Genomic DNA, 26,458 nt, shown 5'->3' on the forward strand with positions numbered 1-26,458 from the left:
AGTAAAAAGCAAAACCAAAGCCATATATGTCTGCTATTTATGAACAAAGGGGATCCCAGAGAAGCATTTACAACCATGTATGCTATAATTGCATAAGTTTTTTGTAAATAATTTCAGTGAGAAACCTAAAGTTTGTGAAAAAAAATTGTGAAAAAGTGAACAATTTTTTTTATTTGATCGCATTTGGCGGTGAAATGGTGGCATTAAATATACCAAAATGGGCCTAGATCAATACTTTGGGATGTCTTCTAAAAAAAATATATATACATGTCAATGGATATTCAGGGATTCCTGAAAGATATCAGTGTCCCAATGTAACTAGTGCTAATTTTGAAAAAAAGTGGTTTGGAAATAGCAAAGTGCTACTTGTATTTATGGCCCTATAACTTGCAAAAAAAGCAAAGAACATGTAAACATTGGGTATTTCTAAACTCAGGACAAAATTTAGAAACTATTTAGCATATGTTTTTTTTGGTGGTTGTAGATGTATAACAGATTTTGGGGGTCAAAGTTAGAAAAAGTGTGTTTTTTTCCATTTTTTCCTCATATTTTATAATTTTTTTTATAGTAAATTATAAGATATGATGAAAATAATGGTATATTTTGAAAGTCCATTTAATGGCGAGAAAAACGGTATATAATATGTGTGGGTACAGTAAATGAGTAAGGGGAAAATTACAGCTAAACACAAACACCGCAGAAATGTAAAAATAGCCTTGGTCCCAAACGGACAGAAAATGGAAAAGTGCTGTGGTCATTAAGGGGTTAAATAAATAATTTACTAAACATACATTATCAGATCACTTCTAAAAGGTACATAAAAAAATTCCAAAAGAGATTGTTAGGTATTTGGGAATTAAGAAAGTAACGCCACAATGGACGGGTGGTAATCACATTAAAGTTTTGGGACAAATTTAAATGAAATGGTTAGTAAACATACTAATATACTAATTCAAAAAGGTTTAATGTAACATTATTATTATTTATTATTATTTTTTTTATTATCGGTTATTTGTAGAGCGCCAACAGATTCTGCAGCGCTAATTTTATGTAATTTTTTATTATATTTTTATAATAATATATTTTTTTTATAAAACTATTATTTGTATCTTTTATAAAAGTATTATTTTTATGGAATTATCTTTTTTTTAACTTTTAGATAGAAGTTTATTATCTATTGATTTTTAGTTTAAATGTTGCTGTTTTAGTGGGATTCTTCAAAATAATGGTTATAAATAAATTTTGAATAACATACTCAATTTTCATACTAGGTTAAGAATTATTGTGTAGCATAGTGGTGTTTTCTTTTACCTTAGAGTATAAGGTTGTGAGTTTGACTTCTGAGAGGATATTGGGCTCTATTCATCAAAGCGTCAACAAACAATTTGTCTGTGATTGCAAATCATCAAGCATTCAGATTTATCAAACTAAAACAATGTTTTTTCCCTGGTGTCGGATACAATGTGGATTCACATCAGATTAATTAAGCATATTTTACGCCTGTACAAAGCCAAATCAAATCAAGTTCTCCAAGATATCACACTGTGATGACTGTAAATCTTGTCTAATAATCTGCCCATATAGCAAAAGTGTATTTGGCACATTTCTTGTTGCCAACAGCATAGAGCAGTAGTCTTGAAATTTGCATTAAATGACTATCCCTAGATCAAAGACATATTTTTGCCCAGTTGTGGTCTTGAATCTCATACAGTCCGTGAAATATTTTAGCAGTTCAGATTTTCAAGGTAATCGATCATGATAATTTTTTTGATTAATTTTAAGGTTTAACTATAATACAGGGCACTCAAATTTATGGAAATTGACATAAGCATTCTTATACAGGGTCACTTCTACTTTTAGTAACTTTAAAATGGAACCCATTATGTATATGTTTTTAATCTTTCTTATCATTCATTATGAGTAGTATAAATAAGTAATGAAATATGTTACATGTTATATTTTATATAATGTTCAGTTTTAAGAGACACAAAGAGTAATAAAAGAGATTTAATCTGGTTAAATAGAAAGTAATTAACATACAGTACATGAAATTTAAACGGAAGGTCTATGGAATTTACTAAGTGGAGCAATGGTGTTAAGACTTTCTTGTGATGGTAAAGTTATGAGTTTGATCCCAAGCATGGATTGAAAAACATTTATAAATACCACCTTAAGGACCAGCGATGTACCCTGTATATATACAACCTCAATTCCAAAAAAGTTTGTACAGTAAGAAAAATGCAAAAAAAAAAAAAAGTAATTGGAAAATTAAATTTACCCTGTACTATATTGAAAACACATTATTAACACATTGGCCTAGATTTGGAGTTTGGCGGTAGATGGGTTGTTAACGCTACGCGTGCTTTTTTCTGGCCGCACCATAAAATTAACTCTGGTATCGAGAGTCCAAAAAAAGGCTGCGTTAGGCTCCAAAAAAGGAGCGTAGAGCATTTTTACAGCAAATGCAACTCTCGATACCAGAGTTGCTTACGGACGCGGCCAGCCTCAAAAATGTGCTCGTGCACGATTCTCCCATAGGAAACAATGGGGCTGTTTGAGCTGAAAAAAAACCTAACACCTGCAAAAAAGCAGCGTTCAGCTCCTAACGCAGCTCCATTGTTTCCTATTTGGAAACACTTCCTACGTCTGCACCTAACACTCTAACATGTACCCCGAGTCTAAACACCCCTACCCTTACACTTATTAACCCCTAATCTGCCGCCCCCGCTATCGCTGACCCCTGCATTATATTATTAACCCCTAATCTTCCGCTCCGTAAACCGCCGCAACTTACATTATCCCTATGTACCCCTAATCTGCTGCCCCTAACACCGCCGACCCCTGTATTATATTTATTAACCCCTAACCTGCCCCCCACAACGTTGCCGCCAGCTACTTACAATAATTAACCCCTAATCTGCCGACCGCAAAGCGCCGCCACCTACGTTATCCTTATGTACCCCTAATCTGCTGCCCCTAACACCGCCGACCCCTATATTATATTTATTAACCCCTAATCTGCCCCCCTCAACGTCGCCGACACCTGCCTACACTTATTAACCCCTAATCTGCCGAGCGGACCTGAGCGCTACTATAATAAATGTATTAACCCCTAATCCGCCTCACTAACCCTATCATAAATAGTATTAACCCCTAATCTGCCCTCCCTAACATCGCCGACACCTAAATTCAATTATTAACCCCTAATCTGACGACCGGAGCTCACCGCTACTATAATAAATGGATTAACCCCTAAAGCTAAGTCTAACCCTAACACTAACACCCCCCTAACTTAAATATAATTTACATCTAACGAAATTAATTAACTCTTATTAAATAAATTATTCCTATTTAAAGCTAAATACTTACCTGTTAAATAAATCCTAATATAGCTACAATATAAATTATAATTACATTGTAGCTATTTTAGGATTAATATTTATTTTACAGGCAACTTTGTAATTATTTTAACCAGGTACAATAGCTATTAAATAGTTAAGAACTATTTAATAGTTACCTAGTTAAAATAATAACAAAATTACCTGTAAAATAAATCCTAACCTAAGTTATAATTAAACCTAACACTACCCTATCAATAAATTAATTAAATAAAATACCTACAATTACCTACAATAAAACCTAACACTACACTATCAATAAATAAATTAAATACAATTCCTACAAATAACTACAATTACATAAACTAACTAAAGTACAAAAAATAAAAAAGAACTAAGTTACAAAAAATAAAAAAATATTTACAAACATAAGAAAAATATTACAACAATTTTAAACTAATTACACCTACTCTAAGCCCCCTAATAAAATAACAAAGCTGATCGGAACAGCCAATAGAATGCAAGCTCAATCTGATTGGCTGATTGGATCAGCCAATCGGATTGAACTTGATTCTGATTGGCTGATTCCATCAGCCAATCAGAATATTCCTACCTTAATTCCGATTGGCTGATAGAATCCTATCAGCCAATCGGAATTCGAGGGACGCCATCTTGGATGACGTCCCTTAAAGGAACCGTCATTCGTCGGGAGACGCCGGAAGAAGAGGATGGATCCGCGTTGGCTGCTTCAACATGGACCCGCTCCGCACCGGATGGAAGAAGATCGAAGATGCCGCTTGGATGAAGATGTTTGCCGGTCCGGATGTCCTCTTCTTGCTGGATAGGAGGAAGACTTTGGAGCCTCTTCTGGACCTCTTCAGCACCGGATGCCAGGACAGATCGGTGATACCTGTTGAGGTGAAGACAAGGTAGGAAGATCTTCAGGGGCTTAGTGTTTATTTAAGGGGGGTTTGGGTTAGATTAGGGGTATGTGGGTGGTGGGTTGTAATGTTGGGGGGGGGGTATTGTATGTTTTTTTTTACAGGCAAAAGAGCTGATTTTCTTGGGGCATGCCCCGCAAAGGGCCCTGTTCAGGGCTGGTAAGGTAAAAGAGCTTTTAACTTTATTAATTTAGAATAGGGTAGGGCATTTTTTTATTTTGGGGGGCTTTGTTATTTTATTAGGGGGCTTAGAGTAGGTGTAATTAGTTTAAAATTGTTGTAATATTTTTCTTATGTTTGTAAATATTTTTTTATTTTTTGTACTTTAGTTAGTTTATGTAATTGTAGTTATTTGTAGCAATTGTATTTAATTTATTTATTGATAGTGTAGTGTTAGGTTTTATTGTAGGTAATTGTAGGTATTTTATTTAATTAATTTATTGATAGGGTAGTGTTAGGTTTAATTATAACTTAGGTTAGGACTTATTTTACAGGTAATTTTGTTGTTATTTTAACTAGGTAACTATTAAATAGTTCTTAACTATTTAATAGCTATTGTACCTGGTTAAAATAATTACAAAGTTGCCTGTAAAATAAATATTAATCCTAAAATAGCTACAATGTAATTATAATTTATATTGTAGCTATATTAGGATGTATTTTACAGGTAAGTATTTAGCTTTAAATAGGAATAATTTATTTAATAAGAGTTAATTAATTTCGTTAGATGTAAATTATATTTAAGTTAGGGGGGTGTTAGTGTTAGGGTTAGACTTAGCTTTAGGGGTTAATCCATTTATTATAGTAGCGGTGAGCTCCGGTCGTCAGATTAGGGGTTAATAATTGAAGTTAGGTGTCGGCGATGTTAGGGAGGGCAGATTAGGGGTTAATACTATTTATGATAGGGTTAGTGAGGCGGATTAGGGGTTAATAACTTTATTATAGTAGCGCTCAGGTCCGCTCGGCAGATTAGGGGTTAATAAGTGTAGGCAGGTGTCGGCGACGTTGAGGGGGGCAGATTAGGGGTTAATAAATATAATATAGGGGTCGGCGGTGTTAGGGGCAGCAGATTAGGGGTACATAAGGATAACGTAGGTGGCGGCGCTTTGCGGTCGGCAGATTAGGGGTTAATTATTGTAAGTAGCTGGCGGCGACGTTGTGGGGGGCAGGTTAGGGGTTAATAAATATAATACAGGGGTCGGCGGGGTTAGGGGAAGCAGATTAGGGGTACATAAGTATAACGTAGGTGGCGGTCGGCAGATGTGGGGGGACCTCGGTTTAGGGGTACATAGGTAGTTTATGGGTGTTAGTGTACTTTAGGGTACAGTAGTTAAGAGCTTTATGAACCGGCGTTAGCCCAGAAAGCTCTTAACTACTGACTTTTTTCTGCGGCTGGAGTTTTGTCGTTAGATTTCTAATGCTCACTTCAGCCACGACTCTAAATACCGGAGTTAGAAAGATCCCATTGAAAAGATAGGATACGCAATTGACGTAAGGGGATCTGCGGTATGGAAAAGTCGCGGCTGAAAAGTGAGCGTTAGACCCTATTTTGAGTGACTCCAAATACCGGCGGTAGCCTAAAACCAGCGTTAGGAGCCTCTAACGCTGGTTTTCACGGCTACCGCCAAACTCTAAATCTAGGCCATTATTTGGTGTTTTACTTTTGGAATTTAATGTATTTTTGAAAATATACACTCATTTCAAATCTGATGACTACAAAACGTTCCAAAAAAGTTGGGACAGTGGTAATTTAGGACTAATAACGATGTGACTAGTTGAGATAAGAAGGTGATGTGATACAGGTGAGGCAATCGTGTAATTATAGTATATAAGAAGCCTCCAAAAAAGGCCTAGTCCTTCAAAACCAAGAATAGGTCAAGGCTGACCAATTTGCCAATAGATGCATCAGTGACTAATCCAACACTTTGAGAAAAATATTCCCCAAGGACAAATCAGTAGAATTTTGGGCATTTCACCTTCTACAGTGCACAATATAATTAAAAGAGTCAAGGAATCCAGTAAAATCTCGGTGCGTGAACGGCAAGGCCGGAAACCACTTATGAATGTGCATTATATCTGATCCCTCAGACGACACTGTCTCAAAAACCGTCATGAGTCTGTAATGTATATCCTGACATGGGCTCGGGAATACCTTGGTATACCTTTGACAGTCAGCACCATTCGTCGCTGCATCCAAAGAAGTCATACATCAACACTCTCCAGAAGCAGCCGACTTTTTTTGTGGTCTGATGAGTCAACATTTCAAATATATTTTTGGGAAAAAACAGTCATCGTATTCTCTGGGCCAAAGAAGAAAAAGGACAATCCAAGCTGTTTTCAGCATCAGGTCCAAAAGCCACCATCTATCATGGTATGGGGGGGTGTCAGTACCCCTGGCATGGGTAACTTGCACATCTGTGAGGGCACGTTAAAGCAGAAAGATATGTGTACATTTTGGAGCAACGTATGCTGCCATCCAGATGTCGTCTTTTCCAGGGACGTCCCTGCATTTTCTAGCAGGACAATGCCAAACCACATTCTGCCCGGATTACAAGTGCATGGTTGCTTAAGCAGAGAGTGCGGGTGCTTAGCATGGCCTGCCTGCAGTCCTGACCTGTCTCTGATTGAGAATGTGTGGCGCATTATGAAGCGCAAAATAAGGCAAGAAGGCCCCCATACAGTTGCGCAGCTGAAGACATGCATAATGGATGAATGGGGGACAATTCCATTTGGCAAACTTAACCAACTGGTGTCTTCAGTGCCCAAACACTTAATAAGTGTAATTAAAAGAAAAGGTGGTAAAATATATATATATATATATATATATATATATATATATGTGTCAATCATGATTAGTTAATTGAACCCCCTTTTGTAGTTGGGGGGAGTGTTGGGGGATTGTGATGGTTTTTAAGAGTAGAAGATTATTTAGATATTCAGGATTAAGGGATCATTTCAATGGGTAGGTGTAATTAGGTTTAGGGACATTACCAGAGGTGGGGTATCGTATATATGGGAGTAATTAAGTTTAACTGTGATTTGTGCATTCCGATGATTGTGTAGAGAGAAGTTAATAAACACGGAGGTTGTAATAGGGTAAGTTAATTGCAGTGAAGGTTTTAACTAAATGCAGCAGTTCATTTAATTCTCCCCATAGATTTTTGTCTGCCTAATAACTGTTACATAAAAGCGAACTGCACTTGCACTGATTTTAGGTGTTAATACAAGAGAAGAGTTCAGTAGAAGCATCTGGGCCTGGACAAATAATAACATTCTATGGCTACAGTATGAGAATGGCTCCCACTCGGAGTAGCTGTAGTGATTTGATCATTGACCAACACAAGTGATAACCACTATTGAGCTTTGTCTATGACTAGGGACAATTCCAGGCTGTTTGTACATGTTATTGTGTAGATCAGTCACTATAGATGCATTTGGTTCACTCACACCTTACCATATAACTGCTGTACAGCCTTCCTGTCACTTATATCCAGCTCCAGCCTGTTGTCTTCTGTGCTATACAATGGAAACATAACTGAGCTCACTTGGGTGCTGTGTGGTAACCCCAAAACATGTCCAATCTCATGAACAGCCACCTATGAAAACAATAAATCTTATGTCAAGAACAGCTTGGTCACATATTCACTTTCTAGTAAATAATATTACCATGTCTACGCTACTGAAACCATTTTAAAAATTGTTTAGCATCTTAGTTATTACAGATCTTCAACTGCGACTTAATTTTCTAACCCATTACAATTTGAAAACAACTCAAATGCAGGACACAAACACCATCTATACCTTGCGCGTTACTACAGCTGCATTCTAATAAAAAATCTTATCAGTTACTGATTGATTATGATCCCCTACAGTGCATTTGCAATAACGATTTTGCTACATATATGTATTATGATGATGTCAGCAGGATATCCCCAGATTAAAGGACCACCCAAGTCAAAATTAAACTTTCATGATTCAGATAGAGCATACAATTTTAAACAACTTTCCAATTTACTTCCATTAACAAAATGTGTACAGTCTTTTTATATTTACACTTTTTGAGTAACCAGCTCCTACTGAGCATGTGTAAGAATTTACAGTATATACGTATATGCATTTGTGATTGGCTAATGCCTGTCGCATGATACAGGGGGAGTGGAAATAGAAATAACTTTAAAAACTGTCAGAAAAAAATCTGCTACTCATTTGAAGTTCAGACTATGGGGCATATTTATCAATGTGCGAGCGCACATGATACGAAGTAGCGTATCATGTCCGCCACACATCGATAAATGCCGACAGCATACGCTGTCAGCCGTTATCATTGCACCAGCCGTTCTTGTGAACTGCTGGTGCAATACCGCCCCCGTCAGATTCACGGCCAATCAGCCACTAGCAGGGGGTGTCAATCAACCCGATCGTATTCGATCGGGTTGATTTCTGTCCACGGCCTCAGAGCAGGTGGGCAAGTTATGGAGCAGCGGTCTTGATAAATATGCCCCAATGGGGTAGATTTACCAAGCAGCGTATGCTGCTATCTATGAGGCGTGGACAGCAATCAGCCTGATCGGATATGATCGGGTTGATTGACACCCCCTGCTAGCTACCAGTAATGAATCCAGATCCAGTAATGATAAACTCTAGAAGGCACAAGTAAATCCCCACAGACATGACAAACTTAATGATGTGGTAAAGTCTCCTCAAACAGCTAGCACTTCAAAAAAGGGGGAAGGCATGCATAGATACCCCAGCCAAATCAGGAGGAAAAGAAAGAAATTGGGGTAGATTTATCAAGCAGCAGATGCTGCAATCTACCCCCGCAGTTTCAGGTTCCGCTAAAACTGAAATTAAGAAGCAGCGGTCATAAGATCGGATACGATCGGGATGATTGACACCCCCTGCTAGTGGCCGATTGACCACGAATGTGCAGGGGCGGCATTGCACAAGCATTTCACTAGAAATACTTGTGCAATGATAAATGCCGACAGTGTATGTTGTCGGCATTTATCGATGTGTGGCCGCAAATTGTTAAATCTACCCCTAAGTTCTATTGCATTGTCTTGTTATCATGTATTTATCGATTATGCTAATTAACTGTATTTACTGGTCCTTTGAACATGTGAGGCAGATTATAGCTAGCACTGACTTTTCTTACATTTAGCTCCCTCCATCGGTCTTGTTAATATTTTCCTATATTTTAGGTTCAGAAGCAATCCTTTATGTCACAACTTCCCCTGCTAACCCCTCTTATTTTATAATTTTATGCAGGGGGCCACAGAGAGTCCTCTATCTATCAGTTGGGTTAACTATGTTATTGTAAGAGTTAATATTCTCAGGGGACAATGCCATTTTGATTTTCTCTCAATAAACCTTATTTTGGGGTTCTAATTCCACTATAGCATGGGGCCATTAGTGGCCTTGTTGTTACTACAGAAGGTTTTATTATTGTTCACTTTATCTTGCATGAGGTCCTAGAAAGGTGTCTTCAAATCGTTAGAGAACCTTTATATATTATGATTAGGGAGAAATTAAGTTCCTATATATGTGTCAAAAACGATAACAATCAAAACTGCTTAGAAAATTTAAAATACTTGCTTTATTCCAAAAAGTAGTTAAAAAGATACAGGACAGCAGTACCCATAAATGTAGTTAGTAGGAGCGTAGCAATGTTTGGCTTACGCGTTTCAGCATGACTACGGCATCATGCTGAAATGCGTAAGCCAAACATTGCTACGCTCCTACTAACTACATTTATGGGTACTGCTGTCCTGTATCTTTTTAACTACTTTTTGGAATAAAGCAAGTATTTTTAATTTTCTAAGCAGTGGTGATTGTTTTCGTTTTTGCACTATTATCAACCGGTATCACCACGCTGAGTTTCTGTGTTGGAAGCCGCAATAGGATTGGCTAGTGAGTACACACCTCCAAGAACACGTCACTGGTCTGGTCTAAGGACACTTGATGCAATCAGCAAGGATCACAGGTAGCCGAATGTATTGAGTGAGCGGAAGTAATAGATGATATCCAAGGCTTAAGGATTCCGAAAAGGAACAACCGCTTACACTCACACCGGGACGACGGTCTGTCTGCAGAATTACCAATAACCTAGTGTGAAAGTTATGTTAATTGGGCCCGCCGAGGTTTTTTCCTTTAAGTGTCTCAGAGAGCTCTGGAACTGTTACATACAGCGTCTTGAGCGCTGATTATTATAGGAGACGCCCAGCAAGCTAAGACTGCAGTGAGGAGATTACCTCCAGATATACAAATAATGATTTATATATTCTCATACCTCCATATGTTATGTGATAGTGTTTTTCCCAACAAGACAAGGCTTTTGAAATTTTTGCTCAGAATCTCATATTACTAGCGATTCTAACTAACTTATTACAGTACTGGGGACACCAGTCATTCCAGTGTAAGATACACTTAATACAGTATATAACCTTATAAAACCACCTGACTATTAGAATTCCTATATATGTGTCTACAGAAACTTTGCTGTTGTGGTTGTGTTTTATGCTTAAAGCAATTTTTCTTTATACTGAATTGTTATCCTTGTGACTTATGTCTAAAATATTGTTACTGTTTCATGAAAAATGTAACTGTTGTTAAGGATTCTGGTGGGCACTGTTGTCTATAACAAACACTAGAAATCACTTATAGGGGCCGATTTATCAAGTGTCTGTCAGACATGATTCACTCAGCGTATCATGTCTGACAGACATCGCTGAATGCCAACAGCATACGCTGTCGGCATTTAACATTGCACAAGCAGTTCTGGTGAACTGCTTGTGCAATGCCGCCCCCTGCAGATTTACGGCCAATCGGCCGCTAGCAGGGGGTTTCAATCAACCCAATTGTATACGATCAGACGGATTGATGTTCTCAGCCTCAGATGAGGCGTACGACCACTGCTTCTTAACTGCTGTTTCCGGTGAGCCAGAAGGCTCGCGCGGAAACAGCTGCATTGAGGCCGATTGACAGCTTGTTAAATTGGCCCCATACAGTGTAATATAACCACAAAAGGAACGTGATACAAAAAAATAATCAAAAAGTGTTTAAAACACTACAAAAAAACGTGAATGAATAAATTAATAAAAGGATATTGTCCAAAGTATCTGTTCTTTATGAAATAATTCACCAATTCCAGTACATCAAAGTAAATCACCTCAAGTGAGAAAAAGCTACGTCAAATAGTGAAGTTCTGTAAGACAAAAAAGTGTTCAGCAAGGGTATTGAGCTCTACTCACGTTTAAGAGAGCTCTGACTTCGCTCTCAGTTTAAGCACATAAAAATCACTCCAGTGGTACAAGGAAGAAGCCTCTCTTAAAGGGACACTCAAGTCAAAATTAAACTTCATGATTCCGATAGAGCATGCAATTTTAAACAACTTTCAAATTTACTTCCATTAACAAACTGTGCACAGTCTTTTTAGATTTATACTTTTTGAGTCACCAACTCCTACTGAGCATGTGCAAGAATTCACAGCATATACGTATATGCATTTGTGATTGGCTGATGACTGTCACATGATACAGGGGGAGTGGAAATAGACATAACTTTGCAATTTATTTAACAAAAATCTACTACTCATTTGAAGTTCAGACTAAGTGCTATTGCATTGTCTTCTTATCATGCATTTGTTGATGATGCAAATCTACAGTGTTGACTGGTCCTTTAAAGGACAAGTAATTACAGTAGATTTGCATAATCAACAAATGCATAATAAAAAGACTATGCAAATTCCAAAGTTATGTCTATTTCCACTGCCCCCGTATCATGTGACTGCCACCAGCCAATAACAAATGCATTTACGTATAGTATATTCTGTGAATTCTTACACATGCTCAGTAGGAGCTGATGACTCAAAAATGTGTCAATATAAAAAGACTGTGGAAGTAAATTGGAAAGTTGTTTAAAATTGTATGCTCTATTTGAATCATGAAAGTTTAATTTTGACTTGAGTGTCACTTTAAATATGAGTAGAGCTCATTATTCCTTCATCCAATCAAGAACAGATATTTTGGACTACTTTTGACAGGCCTATATTAACAATCAACACATTTCAAGCTCTTTTTTTATCTGTGATGCTATATGAATTCATTATGCTTGGTTTATCATGCTACCTTATCATACTACCGGTCAACCTTGTAAATCTAGCCCATCACACTTAAAAGATAAAGGTGCACTACGAAAGTTGACCATAACCTTACCAGTATTTAAGTGTCACAGGGCAAAAATTAACACATTTTATGCAGGGCTATGATTCTGAATGACCCACAAATACCCTTAGAAGACTGACTCCATGTTGCTCGCTGGTTGTAAAATGCTGGTCATCGTTAAAATGAATTTCACCATGAGGTCCTGAATGCGCCAGTTCCTTTCCTTCTCTGCTAAATACTCGGAGGCATCCAAAGTGACGACCTAAAACAAAATTGTGAATTAGGGATACCCAGAAAAAAAAGAGGTAATTAAAGTAATACTTGCATGTTGTGTTATAAATTGGGCCTGTAATAATCTTGTAACTGTGTTAGGTAATCTCTTCCTTCCTATTTCAACAATTTATCAAGACGCAAAAACCTTTGATAAATACTGTTGTGAAATATTGAAAAAGAATCGTCAGAGATGGAGACTAACTGGTGAATAGGTGTTTCTTGGCAGAGAACTGATTAACAAACTATTTAACGGCAATGGTTTGTTAACTCTACATGTTCCATGTTAGGAGGACTTCATTTATACTTTAAGACAGTATGGTCAGGTTTTTCCTAATTAAGAAATGTGGACAATTATGAGTTACTGTACTTAGTTATTGAATATTTCTACGTTTGCAATTTACTTCATGCTGAACTGTTTTTCGAGCTCCCTAAATGTATGCTATGCTTTTTATTGTTTATTTTCTTCGTACTGTATCTATCATAGCCTGTACTGTCACCTTGATATGATAAACACATTTACTAACCTTTTGGGGATAGTCTACAATTCCTTAACAGTATTGCTTACTTAAAGGGACAATGAGCACTGTGTTCTTGTTGTATACTCCCTAGAGACCAAAAAGCAAATTCAGTAACTTAGGTCTTCTTCAAAATAAATTAAAATTGCTGAAACCATCTATGTTATTGATTAGAGCAGTTGACACTCATTGACAACTAGTCCACCCTAATTGGCCACAATTAACCCCTTACGCTGTAAGTCGCTGTTCTTTCTATGGGGATTGTGTCATTAATAATGCAGTCTCGCTGCCAGCGGAGAAACTCTGCTAGGAAGGAAGGAGGGTATGAAAGTGCGGCGGGACCCGCGCTATTAGTAACAAGAAAATAATACTTCAAATATAAAAAAAAGTGCAGAAATCACCTTGGTTTTTGATTCAGCACCCTGGTTAGCGCTTGCTGATTGGTGGCGACATTGGCTACACTAATCAGCAAGCGTTACCCAGGTTCTGAACCAAAAATGTGCCGGCTCCTAAGCTTAAATTCCTGCTTTTCAAAAAAAGATACAGAGAAAATGAAGAAAAATTGATAATAGGAGTAAATTATAAAGTTGCTTAAAATTGCATGCTCTATCTGAATCATTAAAGAAAAGATTTGGGTTTTATATCCCTTTAAGTAAACTATATGATCGGTATTACAGGTATGTTAATCCTGTATTAGTAGCGCTAAAGGTCCTGGATCTACAGACATACGTACAACATTTGACTGGTCTGTATCCACATTTAAAAGAGCCTTTAATGTCCCTTAGCCAATTAGATTTATTTTCTTTAAATTTGTAAGGATGTTTCATTATTCTTTACCCAATAGTTGGTGCCCTCTTTGCTAAATATTGTATACCATTCTTAATAACCATATTGTAACCAGGATATGCATAGAGAATGGGTAAATTATTTTTAATAGTTTTACAGATACCGTTTATTGATTGCTGTATCTAGTAACAAAGAAACATTTAGAAATAGATTTTAATTTTGATCTTTTATTTCTATATTGTATAAGTTCCTCTCTAGGTATCTTAGCTACTTCATTTCTAATTTTATTAAGCATTATCTTCTTATATCACCTAGATGTTAACTGTTCAATGAGTGCTTGTGATTGGTCTTTATAGGTAAAGCTATTAGAGCAATTTCTATGCAGTAGAAACTTATAAACTGGCCTCTTGGTATATCCCTTATTGTGTGTTAAGGATGACAGGAGTCCCCTCTCAATATGGCATTTTTCGCAGTCTCTTTTTTATGTACCTTAGTTATTATAGACAGATATATTTCATCTACTAATATGTCTAGGTCTAAAAAAGTTATTTTAAGTGAATTTTACATTTACTGTTGTAGACTATATTTATCAGTGTCTCTCGAGATGATGATCAAATCATCAAAGAATCTACCATACAGTATGATGTAGTCTGAGAAAAAATGAGGCATTAGAGAATATATGTTGCATTTCAAAATACCCCATGCATATATTTGCATATGAGGGGGGAATTTTGTCCCCATTGCAGTGCCTTTTTTTTGTAGAAAAAAGTCCCCTTCAAATGTGGAAAAATTGTGAGTTAACAGAAATTCCATAATTTGCACACACAAAAAACGAATAAACTCAACGTTCTGTGTATATTGTGTGTATCTTGTGAGCATCTGGTCTAAAGCTATTAACCCAATATTATGGAGATACATGAATAGAGAGCTTCCACATCTATAGTTATACAGTTTTATCCTTCCATCAAGGTTACTTTATCAATTTGTTGGATCCCCTAATGTTTCAAATAGTGAGTCAATACCTGCCACTATCGGCCTAGCCAGAGGATTGTGTAAAGTTTTATAGGTCTTTGGTGCTATTTTAAATGTGGGTGCTTTAGGATTATCTACTAATTAATTCAGAATTCATAAAGCCTCTCTCTATCACCATATCAAATACATTGATCAATTCCTTTTTTAAACAGCTTGTTAAATCACTAGTACATTTACATACTGAAATGCATTATTTAATTGTCTGTATGCTTCCTGTACGTAGTCACTAGTATTAAGTACTACAATAGCTCCTCCTTTGTCTGTTTGGGTAATGCAAATTTGGTCATTATTTTTAAAGGAATACTCAACCCAATTTTTCCTTCTTTCCTGATTCAGGTAGAGCATGCAATTTTAAGCAACTTTCTAATTTACTCCTATTATAAATTTTTCTTCGTAATTGGAGTAAATTAGAAAGTTGCTTACAATTACATGCTCTATCTGAATCATGAAAAAAAATGTGGGTTCAGTATCCCTCCCTTTAAGTTCTTTGAGGGCTTTACGCTGTATTTTTGTTAAATTGTCCCCTATTTTAAGGTTGTCTAATTTTGAAGGTCAAATCTGTCAAATTCCTTTGTACTTTATTAATTCATCAAGACTTACAAGGTCTCTAAATTTAAGGCCTACATCAGTTTTGTCACAGTGTGTCTCTCGTGTTATATGTTCATTATCTTCTGGTGAGGAATGAAAAAAGTGCTTCTTTAAAACTAGCTTATGAAAAAAAGTGCTAACATCAATTATAGTGTCAAATAAATCAAAATTAAAAGAAGGTGCAAAACCTAAACCTTTATTCAATACCGTTTTTTGTGCCAGTGTAAGTTTTTAGTCAGACAAATTGTATATTGATTCTAGGGGGCTGATTTAACAACTGTCGGACAGACATGATCCACTGTAGTCGGCATTTATGCTGTCGGCATTTATCATTGCACAAGCAGTTCTTGTGAATACCCCCCCCCTTGCACATTCACGGCCAATCGGCCGCTAGCAGGGGGTGTCAATCATCCCGATCATATCCGATCTTACAACCGCTGCTTCTTAACTTCAGTTTCAGCGGAAACTGAAACTACGGGGGTTAGATTGCAACATCCGCTGCTTGATAAATCTACCCCAATTTCTTTCTTTTCCTCCTGATTTGGCTGGGGTATCTCTGCATGCATTCCCCCTTTTTTGGAGTGCTAGCTGTTTGAGGAGACTTTACCACATCATTAAGTTTGTCATGTCTGTGGGGATTTACTTGTGCCTTCTAGAGTTTATCCTTACTGGATCTTGAGTCATTACTGGTAGCATTACTGAGGTCAATATCCTTTGTATCTATACTGGAAACGGTTACCCTTTTGTTATTAGTAGAATTCTTAATTAACCCTTTTTTATTTTTACGTGATTTATTTCTCCTATCTCCATTTGGTTTTCTAGAACTTTGCCAATAATATACTATGTTCAATGTGTAGTCCTTAGTATCTATATTGTACTTATTGACTTTTCTTTCAGAGATGTCCTTATCCAATTTACTGATTGTGTCTTCTAACGGTATACAATAATCTTTGTGTTTTTGGAATTCCTCAAAGGGCTTCAAAAGGGTATATCATTTATCTGCATACATAAGTAGATCATCTCTTTATTTCTTTTTGTGTCTAAGTAATTGATTCATGAGAAAAGAGGAACACTTAGACAAAGTTTGGTTCCACTCTTCAATGAATTATGGAACATGTACAGCAAACAAGGGGATTTTTTTCATTCTAAGTATTCTTGGAACTCTTTTGTACAATTCTTGGAAATCTATATCCCACCACAGATTAGTTTCTTTATATCTTAATTTTTCCAAATTGGAAAAATATTTCCCTAAATCATCTTGTATTGCAACTATATTGTCAGTATGACCTTGTAAAGTTGCTTCCAATAAGGCTTTATACCTACTATCAGCTTGCATAGCTGAAGCGGTAGCCATTTTGGAAGCAAAAGTAGTAAATAGATTAGTATCTAGGACCTATATTGAAAGTCTATGAGCTTATTTTGATTTCATAACTAACTTTCATGTCCTAAAAAGTAACAAATTGGAGAATGATGTAACATGAAATGTTGTTTAAACTTGTTAAGAGTTAATAAATAGTAGTTAAGTACTACTCAGCAACCCATTTGGGAATATATAGTACAGGATGGGTAAGGACTAAAGAAAAAAATATTCTAGGACATTGCTAGACAAATCCATCCTCTACTTATAGTAGGAACCATGCGGTAAGAAAGCTGTATATTAAAATTACAGTGTACAATTACCTAAATACATAAAAAAAGACAATTGTTGGAATCTTAGAATTTGTAGACAATTAAAAAGCAGGTCAATGGAGGTGTGTCCGGACTATGGCCTAAAATGGCCGCTAAACTGGGAGCTCTGTAAGAAAGATTTACAATCTGCCTTGTAATCTGGATATCGCGCAGCCATCCAGTATGAAACTATGCTTTATATTAGAGCTGATATTTTGCTGAACCGGATTATATATATATATATATATATATATATATATATATATATATATATATATATATATATATATATATATTGGAAATAACAGGACTTTCCAGGCTGGGCCGCTGGGATCTTCTGGCGGCTCCTGAAGTGAGAGATCTCTGCAACCCCCCCAGAAAACTGGGTAAACAGAGTGAATTAAGTTTCTCTGCACAGCAGTCATAAAATGGATGTAAATAAGAAGGAACTTTACGAGTTCATGCAAGCCCTTTTTAAGAATTTTGAGAACAACATGATAAGCAGATTTGAGCATCTTCAGTCCATGAATAAGCATATGAAAGAAAAAAGGAACGTTTCTGATCCTGAAGTAGAGGTGAGCACAGGACCCATAGATCAGTATCAAGACACCCAAATATGACTAAGTATGTTGTCTAGAGGAAGCAATTCTGAATGTTCCCTACCAAGCCCTTGCAGGAGACCCTCTCATTTACCCTTAGTCCCTTTGCAGGAGAGAGTGGCTGGCCCTCCAGTGCAGGAAACAAGCCTCACTTTTTTGCGGGAAGTGAACTGTTTGATTAAAGCTAAGGAACATAAACTCGCCGGAAGTCGCTGCGTTTTCACATAAGAGGCGGTCTATCAAGAACCGTGCACACTGTGATCATTAGGGACAAGCACTAGCTATGCAATCAGTGGACTTTTGACCACAGATCTGGGAACATGTGCATTGAAGTTAGATTGCCAGTGGTCACTGTAACAGCATGGGGACTATTACATTCAGTTTACTGCTTTGGATTCCGATGTCTAGGCAAGGCGTTTTCTGTCCAATTACTTTTCCTGAGTCATTGGACATGAAGAGTTGGAGTGGACTAGACAGTGTTCTATGAAATCATTTCCCCTATGATAAGGTATTCTGTTATCTTATTATGGTGTATTGACTGGCTGTGAACTAACCTTGGATTATGCTAGTTAGTATTTTTCCATAACGATCAGGGGATCTGATGTATAGCCTTCAGCATTATGGGAATTCTAGCTCAGCATGGGGCTCTTATGCAGTAGATATTTTCTCAGTAATTGTGTTATTTTAATCACTTACACCGAGATTACGAGTTTTGCGGTAACAGGGGTGCGGTGCTAACAAGCATTTTTTTCTCACCACTCACTTAAGACAACGCTGGTATTACGAGTTTTCTGCCAGCCGGCGTTAGCCTCAGAAAAGTGAGCGTTGAGCAAAATTTAGCACCACATCTCACCTCAATACCAGCGTTGCTTAAGTCAGCGGTAAGCTGGCTGAACGTGCTCGTGCACGATTTCCCCATAGGAAACAATGGGGCTGAGCTGGCTGAACAAAAACCTAACACCTGCAAAAAAAGCAGCGTTCAGCTCCTAACGCAGCCCCGTTGTTTCCTATGGGGAAATTAATTTTATGGGGGGTAGTTATCAAGCCGTCTACTTTTCTGGCTTCGCCGGCCCAATACATCCGCCTAAGCTCGCCTACCTTCGCCGCTGCGGACCTTGAATACGTTGGCCTAAGTTATCAAATAAAGCTGTCAAAAAGCCGCGGGTCGATGAGCAGCGGACTGTGACAGTTATCACTCATCCGATCTCGCTGCCCTTCGGCTTTTTCCCAGCTTTATTGCTAGCCTGTCACTAAGCACTCACACTAAACTACACTGTTCTACCCCCTATACCGGCGCCCACGGAGCCCCCCGCAACTAAATAAAGTTACTAACCCCTAAACCGCCGCTCCTAGACCCCGCCGCAAGTCTTATAAATGTATTAACCCCTAAACCGCCGCTCCTAGACCCCGCCGCAAGTCTTATAAATGTATTAACCCCTAAACCGCCGCTCCTAGACCCCGCCGCAAGTCTTATAAATGTATTAACCCCTAAACCGCCGCTCCCGGACACCGCTGCCACCTACAGTATACCTAGTAACCCCTATCCTGCCCCCCCTACACCGTCGCCACCTATAATAAATTTATTAACCCCTAATCTGCCCCCCCTACACCGTCGCCACCTATAATAAATTTATTAACCCCTATCCTGCCCCCCACTACGCCGCCGCCACTGTAATAAAATTATTAACCCCTAAACCTAAGTCTAACCCTAACGCCCCCCTAACTTAAATATTAATTAAATAAATCTAAATAAATTAACTCTTATTAACTAAATGAATCCTATTTAAAACTAAATACTTACCTTTAAAATAAACCCTAATATAGCTACAATATAAATAATAATTATATTCTAGCTATTTTAGGATTTATATTTATTTTACAGGTAACTTTCAATTTATTTTAACCAGGTACAATAACTATTAAATAGTTATTAACTATTTAATAGCTTACCTAGCTAAAATAAAGAGAAATGTACCTGTGAAATAAATCCTAACCTAAGTTACAATTACCCCTAACACTACACTATACTTTAATAAATTATTCCTATTTAAAACTAAATACTTACCTGTAAAATAAACCCTAAGATAGCTACAATGTAATTAATAATTATATTATAGCTATCTTAGGATTTATATTTATTTTACAGGTAACTTTGTATTTATTTTAGCTAGTTAGAATAGTTATTAAATAGTTATTAACTATTTAATAACTACCTAGCTAAAAGAAATACAAAATTACCTGTAAAATAAATCCTAACCTAAGTTACAATTAAACCTAATACTACACTATCATTAAATTAACTAAATAAACTACATACAAATAACTACAATTAAATACAATTACATAAACTAACTAAAGTACAAAAAATAAAAAAAGCTAAGTTACAAAAAATAAAAAAATAAGTTACAAACATGTTAAAAATATTACAACAATTTTAAGCTACTGGAATCAGCCAATCAGATTGAGCTCGCATTCTATTGGCTGATCGGAACAGCCAATAGAATGCAAGCTCAATCTGATTGGCTGATTCCATCAGCCAATCGGATTGAACTTGAATCTGATTGGCTGATTCCATCAGCCAATCAGATTTTCCTACCTTAATTCCGATTGGCTGATAGAATCCTATCAGCCAATCGGAATTGAGGGGACGCCATCTTGGATGACGTCCCTTAAAGGAGCCGTCATTCGTCGTAGTCCGTCGGTGAAGAAGGTGGTTCCGCGTCGGCGGAAGGAAGATTCAAGACCCGGCTTGGAAGATGACTTCGCCCGGATAGAAGACCTCTTCAGCGCCTCTTTGAAGATGACATCGGCCGGATCGAAGACTTCTTCAGCGCCGCCTGGATGATGACTTCATCGGATGGAAGATTTCTTCAGCGCCCCGCTTGGAGGATTAACTTCTTCCGCTCCGGATGTCCTCTTCAGTTCCATCGGTGGCTCGGCTGAGTGAAGACGACTCAAGGTAGGATGATCTTCAGGGGATTAGTGTTAGGTTTTTGTAAGGGGGGTTTGGGTTAGATTAGGGGTATGTGGGTGGTGGGTTTTAATGTTGGGGGGGGGTTTGTATTTTTCTTTTACAGGCAAAAGAGCTGAACATTTTGGGGCATGCCCCCACAAATGGCCCTTTTAAGGGCTGGTAAGGTAAAAGAGCTTTGAAATTTATTTAATTTAGAATAGGGTAGGGATTTTTTTTATTTTGGGGGGGTTTGTTATTTTATTAGGGGGCTTAGATTAGGTGTAAGTAACTTAAAATTGTTGTAATATTTTTAACATGTTTGTAACTTATTTTTTTATTTTTTGTAACTTAGCTTTTTTTATTTGTTGTACTTTAGTTAGTTTATGTAATTGTATTTAATTGTAGTTATTTGTAGGTAGTTTATTTAGTTAATTTAATGATAGTGTAGTATTAGGTTTAATTGTAACTTAGGTTAGGATTTATTTTACAGGTAATTTTGTATTTCTTTTAGCTAGGTAGTTATTAAATAGTTAATAACTATTTAATAACTATTCTAACTAGCTAAAATAAATACAAAGTTAACTGTAAAATAAATATAAATCCTAAGATAGCTAGAATATAATTATTATTTATATTGTAGCTATATTAGGGTTTATTTTAAAGGTAAGTATTTAGTTTTAAATAGGATTCATTTAGTTAATAAGAGTTAATTTATTTAGATTTATTTAATTAATATTTAAGTTAGGGGGGCGTTAGGGTTAGACTTAGGTTTAGGGGTTAATAATTTTATTACAGTGGCGGCGGCGTAGTGGGGGGCAGGATAGGGGTTAATAAATTTATTATAGGTGGCGACGGTGTAGGGGGGGCAGATTAGGGGTTAATAAATTTATTATAGGTGGCGACGGTGTAGGGGGGCAGGATAGGGGTTAATACATTTAATATAGGTTGCGGCGGGTTCAGGGAGCGGCGGTTTAGGGGTTAATACATTTATTATAGTTGCGGTGGGCTCCGGGAGCGGCGGTTTAGGGGTTAATATGTATAGAGTAGCTTGCGGTGGGCTCCGGGAGCGGCGGTTTAGGGGGTAATAACTTTATTTAGTTGCGGCGGTGTAGGGGGGGTCAGATTAGCGGTGTTTAGACTCGGGGTACATGTTAGGGTGTTAGGTGTAGACATCTCCCATAGGAATCAATGGGATGTCTGTCAGCAGCGAACTTGTACTTTCGCTATGGTCAGACTCCCATTGATTCCTATGGGATCCGCCGCCTCCAGGCTGGCGCTTTGAAAACCAGGTACGCTGGGCCGTAAAAGTGCCGAGCGTACCTGCTAGTTTTTTGATAACTAGCAAAAGTAGTGAGATTGTGCCGCACTTGTGTGCGGAACATCTGGAGTGACGTAAGAATCGATCTGTGTCGGACTGAGTCCGGCGGATCGAAGTTTACGTCACAAAATTCTACTTTTGCCGGTCTCGAGCCTTTGATAACTAAGGCGAATCAGCCGCGCCACAAATACGCTGCGGAATTCCAGCGTATTTGAGGTTGACGGCTTGATAACTAGGCCCCTCAGTCTGCACCTAACACCCTAACATGAACCCCGAGTCTAAACACCCCTATTATTACACTTATTAACCCCTAATCTGTCGCCCCCGCTATCGCTGACACCTACATTATATTATTAACCCCTAATCTGCCGCTCCGGACACCGCCGCCACCTACATTAATACTTATGAACCCCTAATCTACTGCCCCCAACATTGCCGACACCTACATTATAGTTATTAACCCCTAATCTGCCCCCCCAACGTCGCCGCAACTATATTAAATTTATTAACCCCTAATTTCCCCCCCCCCAACGTCGCCGCAACTATATTAAATTTATTAACCCCTAATCTGCCCCCCCAACGTCGCCGCAACTATATTAAATTTATTAACCCCTAAACCTAAGTCTAACCCTAACACCCCCCTAACTTAAATATAATTTAAATACATCTAAATAAAATAACTACAATTAAATAAATTAATCCTATTTAAAACTAAATACTTACCTATAAAATAAACCCTAAGCTAGCTACAATATAACTAATAGTTACATTGTAGCTAGCTTAGGATTTGTATTTATTTTACAGGCAAGTTTGTATTTATTTTAACTAGGTACAATAGTTATTAAATAGTTATTAACTATTTAATAACTACCTAGCTAAAATAAGTACAAAAGTACCTGTAAAATAAACCCTAACCTAAGTTACAATTACACCTAACACTACACTATCATTAAAATAATTACCTAAACTACCTACAATTAATTACAATTAAATTAAATAAACTAAATTGCGGAACCCCCCCCCACTAAATTACTGGAAAAAAAAAATTACAAGAATTTTAAACTAATTACACCTACTCTAATCCCCCTAATAAAATAAAAAAGCCCCCCAAAATAATAAAATTCCCTACCCTATACTAAATTACAAATAGCCCTTAAAAGGGCCTTTTGCGGGGCATTGCCCCAAAGTAATCAGCTCTATTACCTGTAAAAAATACAATACAATACCCCCCCAACATTAAAACCCACCACCCACACACCCGACCCTACTCTAAAACCCACCCAATCCCCCCCTTAAAAAAAACTAACACTACCCCCTTGAAGATCACCCTACCTTGAGCCGTCTTCACCCAGCCAGGCACAAGTGGTCCTCCAGAGGGTCCGAAGTCTTCATCCTATCCGGCCAGAAGAGGACCTCCAGACCGGCAGAAGTCTTCATCCAGGCGGCATCTTCTGTCTTCATCCTTCCCGGAGCAGGTCCATCTTCAAGACATCCGACGCGGAGCATCCTCTTCATCCGACGGCCGACGACTGAATGACTAGTCCTTTAAGTGACGTCATCCAAGATGGCGTCCCTTGAATTCCGATTGGCTGATAGAATCCTATCAGCTAATCGGAATTAAGGTAGGAAAAATCCTATTGGCTGATGCAATCAGTCAATAGGATTGAAGTTCAATCCGATTGGCTGATCCAATCAGTCAATAGGATTGAGCTTGCATTCTATTGGCTGTTCCAATAGGATTTTTCCTACCTTAATTCCGATTGGCTGATAGGATTCTATCAGCCAATCGGAATTCAAGGGACGCCATCTTGGATGACGTCACTTAAAGGACCAGTCATTCAATCGTCGGATAAAGAGGATGCTCCGCGTCGGATGTCTTGAAGATGGACCCGCTCCGCTCCGGAAGGATGAAGATAGAAGATGCCGCCTGGATGAAGACTTCTGCCGGTCTGGAGGTCCTCTTCTGGCCAGATAGGATGAAGACTTCGGACCCTCTGGAGGACCACTTGTGCCCGGCTGGGTGAAGACTTATTTTAGCTAGGTAGTTATTAAATAGTTAATAACTATTTAATAACTATTGCACCTAGTTAAAATAAATACAAACTTGCCTGTAAAATAAATATAAATCCTAAGCTAGCTACAATGTAACTATTAGTTATATTGTAGCTAGCTTAGGGTTTATTTTATAGGTAAGTATTTAGTTAATAATTTATTTAATTATGGTCAATTTATTTCATTTAATTTAAATTATATTTAAGTTAGGGGGGGTTAGGTTTAGACTTAGGTTTAGGGGTTAATAAATTTAATATAGTAGCGGCGACGTTGGGGTCGGAAGATTAGGGGTTAATAAATGTAGGTAGGTGTCGGCGATGTTAGGGATGGCAGATTAGGGGTTAATAAAATGTAACTAGTGTTTGCGAGGCATGAGTGCGGCGGTTTAGGGGTTAATACATTTATTAAAGTGGCGGCGATGTCCGGTCGGCAGATTAGGGGTTAAACATTTTAGTTAAGTGTTTCCGACGTGGGGGGGCCTCGGTTTAGGAGTTAATAGGTAGTTTATGGGTGTTAGTGTACTTTTTAGCACTTTAGTTAAGAGTTTTATGCTCCGGCGTTAGCCCATAAAACTCTTAACTACTGACTTTTAAATGCGGTAGGAGTCTTGACAGGAGAGGGTCTACCGCTCACTTCTTCCAAGACTCGTAATACCGGCATTAGGCAAATCCCATTAAAAAGATAGGATATATTCCTTTAGAATTGGATGTATAATCCTACTGGGAACACACTAAATGTAACAACTGTTTTGATAAAGAACCTAAGGCTATCCATTGAAAAGTACAGAGCACTGTGTTTTACTGGTCATTAAGAAACATTGAATAAGTTGGATACAAAACACCAGGAGGAGATAGTCTGCAGGTGGACACGTGATCACAGTTTGCGGAAGGAAGACATAGAGAGACAGACAAGTGAGATGTTGAAGCATTAGGTGTGAGACCGTGTTGTGGTGAAGAGCCTCAGACACACTGAGAATCTGAATGGACAGAATCATCTGCAACAAATATCACTAGCGAAACTCCAGATCAGATATTTCCAGACCATTAAGAGGCAGGTGTGAATACAATGATGACACTGCAGTGAAGAAACCCGGTGAGCTACAAAAGTCCATTCCCAGGGGGATCTGATACCTGGTTTTGAAGGAATATATTGGATTTGATCTTTAAAGAACTTTTTAAGAATTGATTTTAACTTGGTCGGTTTTAATTTATGAGTAGTTCCCATAAAATGTCAACATATTTTTATATTTTTTGAAGCTGTGTATATTTCCACTGTTAGAACTTAGTTTTATGTGTGGAATTACATTTTGTTATTAGTAAATAGTATTGTTATTAAAAAGATAGGATACGCAATTGACGTAAGGGGATTTGCGGTATGCTCGAGTCGCGGAAGAAAAGTGAGCGGTACACCTGTACCTGCCAGACTCGTAATATCAGTGGGCGTTAAAAAGCAGTGTTGGCACCCCTCAATGCTGCTTTTTAAGGCTAACGCAAGACTCGTTATCTAGCCGCCAGTGCTGTAAATATCCCTCTTTTTTCATAAATAAGCTTAACAAAGTGAGATAAACTCCTATCTTCATAAATATGTATCTTTGATACAACCCCCATGACCTCTTTTGCACAAAATCTTCAGTTAGGTGTTCAAGAGAGACTACCAAACTATCGGCTAGATTACGAGTTGTGCGTTATGCATGAAAAAGCCTCATAGCGCTGCTTTTTCCCTACCGCTGGTATTACGAGTTTCCGTAACGCAACAAAAATAACCATCTCCGCTCAAATCCATAACGTAAACCCAGACCCAGTAGTTAATCATATACCACTAACAAAAACATCCATAAATCACTTCAAAAACATTACACAAAGTACACTTACACTCATACAAACACTACACAATATTTATTTTTTCGATTTTGAATTTTCATGTCAAAATAGAATGGCTCAAAGTTACGAGATCTTGGGTGTTTGAAAAAAAGCACACAAAACCATTTTACATTGACTTACATAGACAGACAGGAACATACACTCATCTAGCTACATATAACTACAAATATTATCACATACATACACAAATCGATACATACAAACAATATACCGCACATTACCTACACAAAACAGATTTTTATTAGGAAATTAACACGATTTAGCTACTTTTTCACACCAGAACATGACGTCACTCACTTTACGCTCAACACAGTGTTGGATTTTATTTCTCAACAAATTTTTCTCCTCCATTG

At 37.6% G+C, this 26,458-nt stretch overlaps 1 protein-coding gene across 1 annotated transcript in view; it reads right to left on the reverse strand.

Annotated features, from left to right (window-relative positions):
• The window catches only part of LOC128664634 (matrix metalloproteinase-21-like), a 146,087-nt gene that overhangs the window by 12,003 nt on the left and 107,626 nt on the right, over positions 1–26,458 (reverse strand). Inside the window, exons 4-5 of the mRNA XM_053719449.1 lie at positions 12,567–12,703; positions 7,734–7,875 (exon numbers count right to left, since the gene is read on the reverse strand). Of these exons, the coding sequence (XP_053575424.1) occupies positions 7,734–7,875; positions 12,567–12,703 (279 nt within the window). The remainder of the gene's footprint in view (positions 1–7,733; positions 7,876–12,566; positions 12,704–26,458) is intronic.

Source organism: Bombina bombina, chromosome 6, assembly GCF_027579735.1.
Source record: "Bombina bombina isolate aBomBom1 chromosome 6, aBomBom1.pri, whole genome shotgun sequence".
Taxonomy (NCBI): Eukaryota; Metazoa; Chordata; class Amphibia; order Anura; family Bombinatoridae; genus Bombina; species Bombina bombina.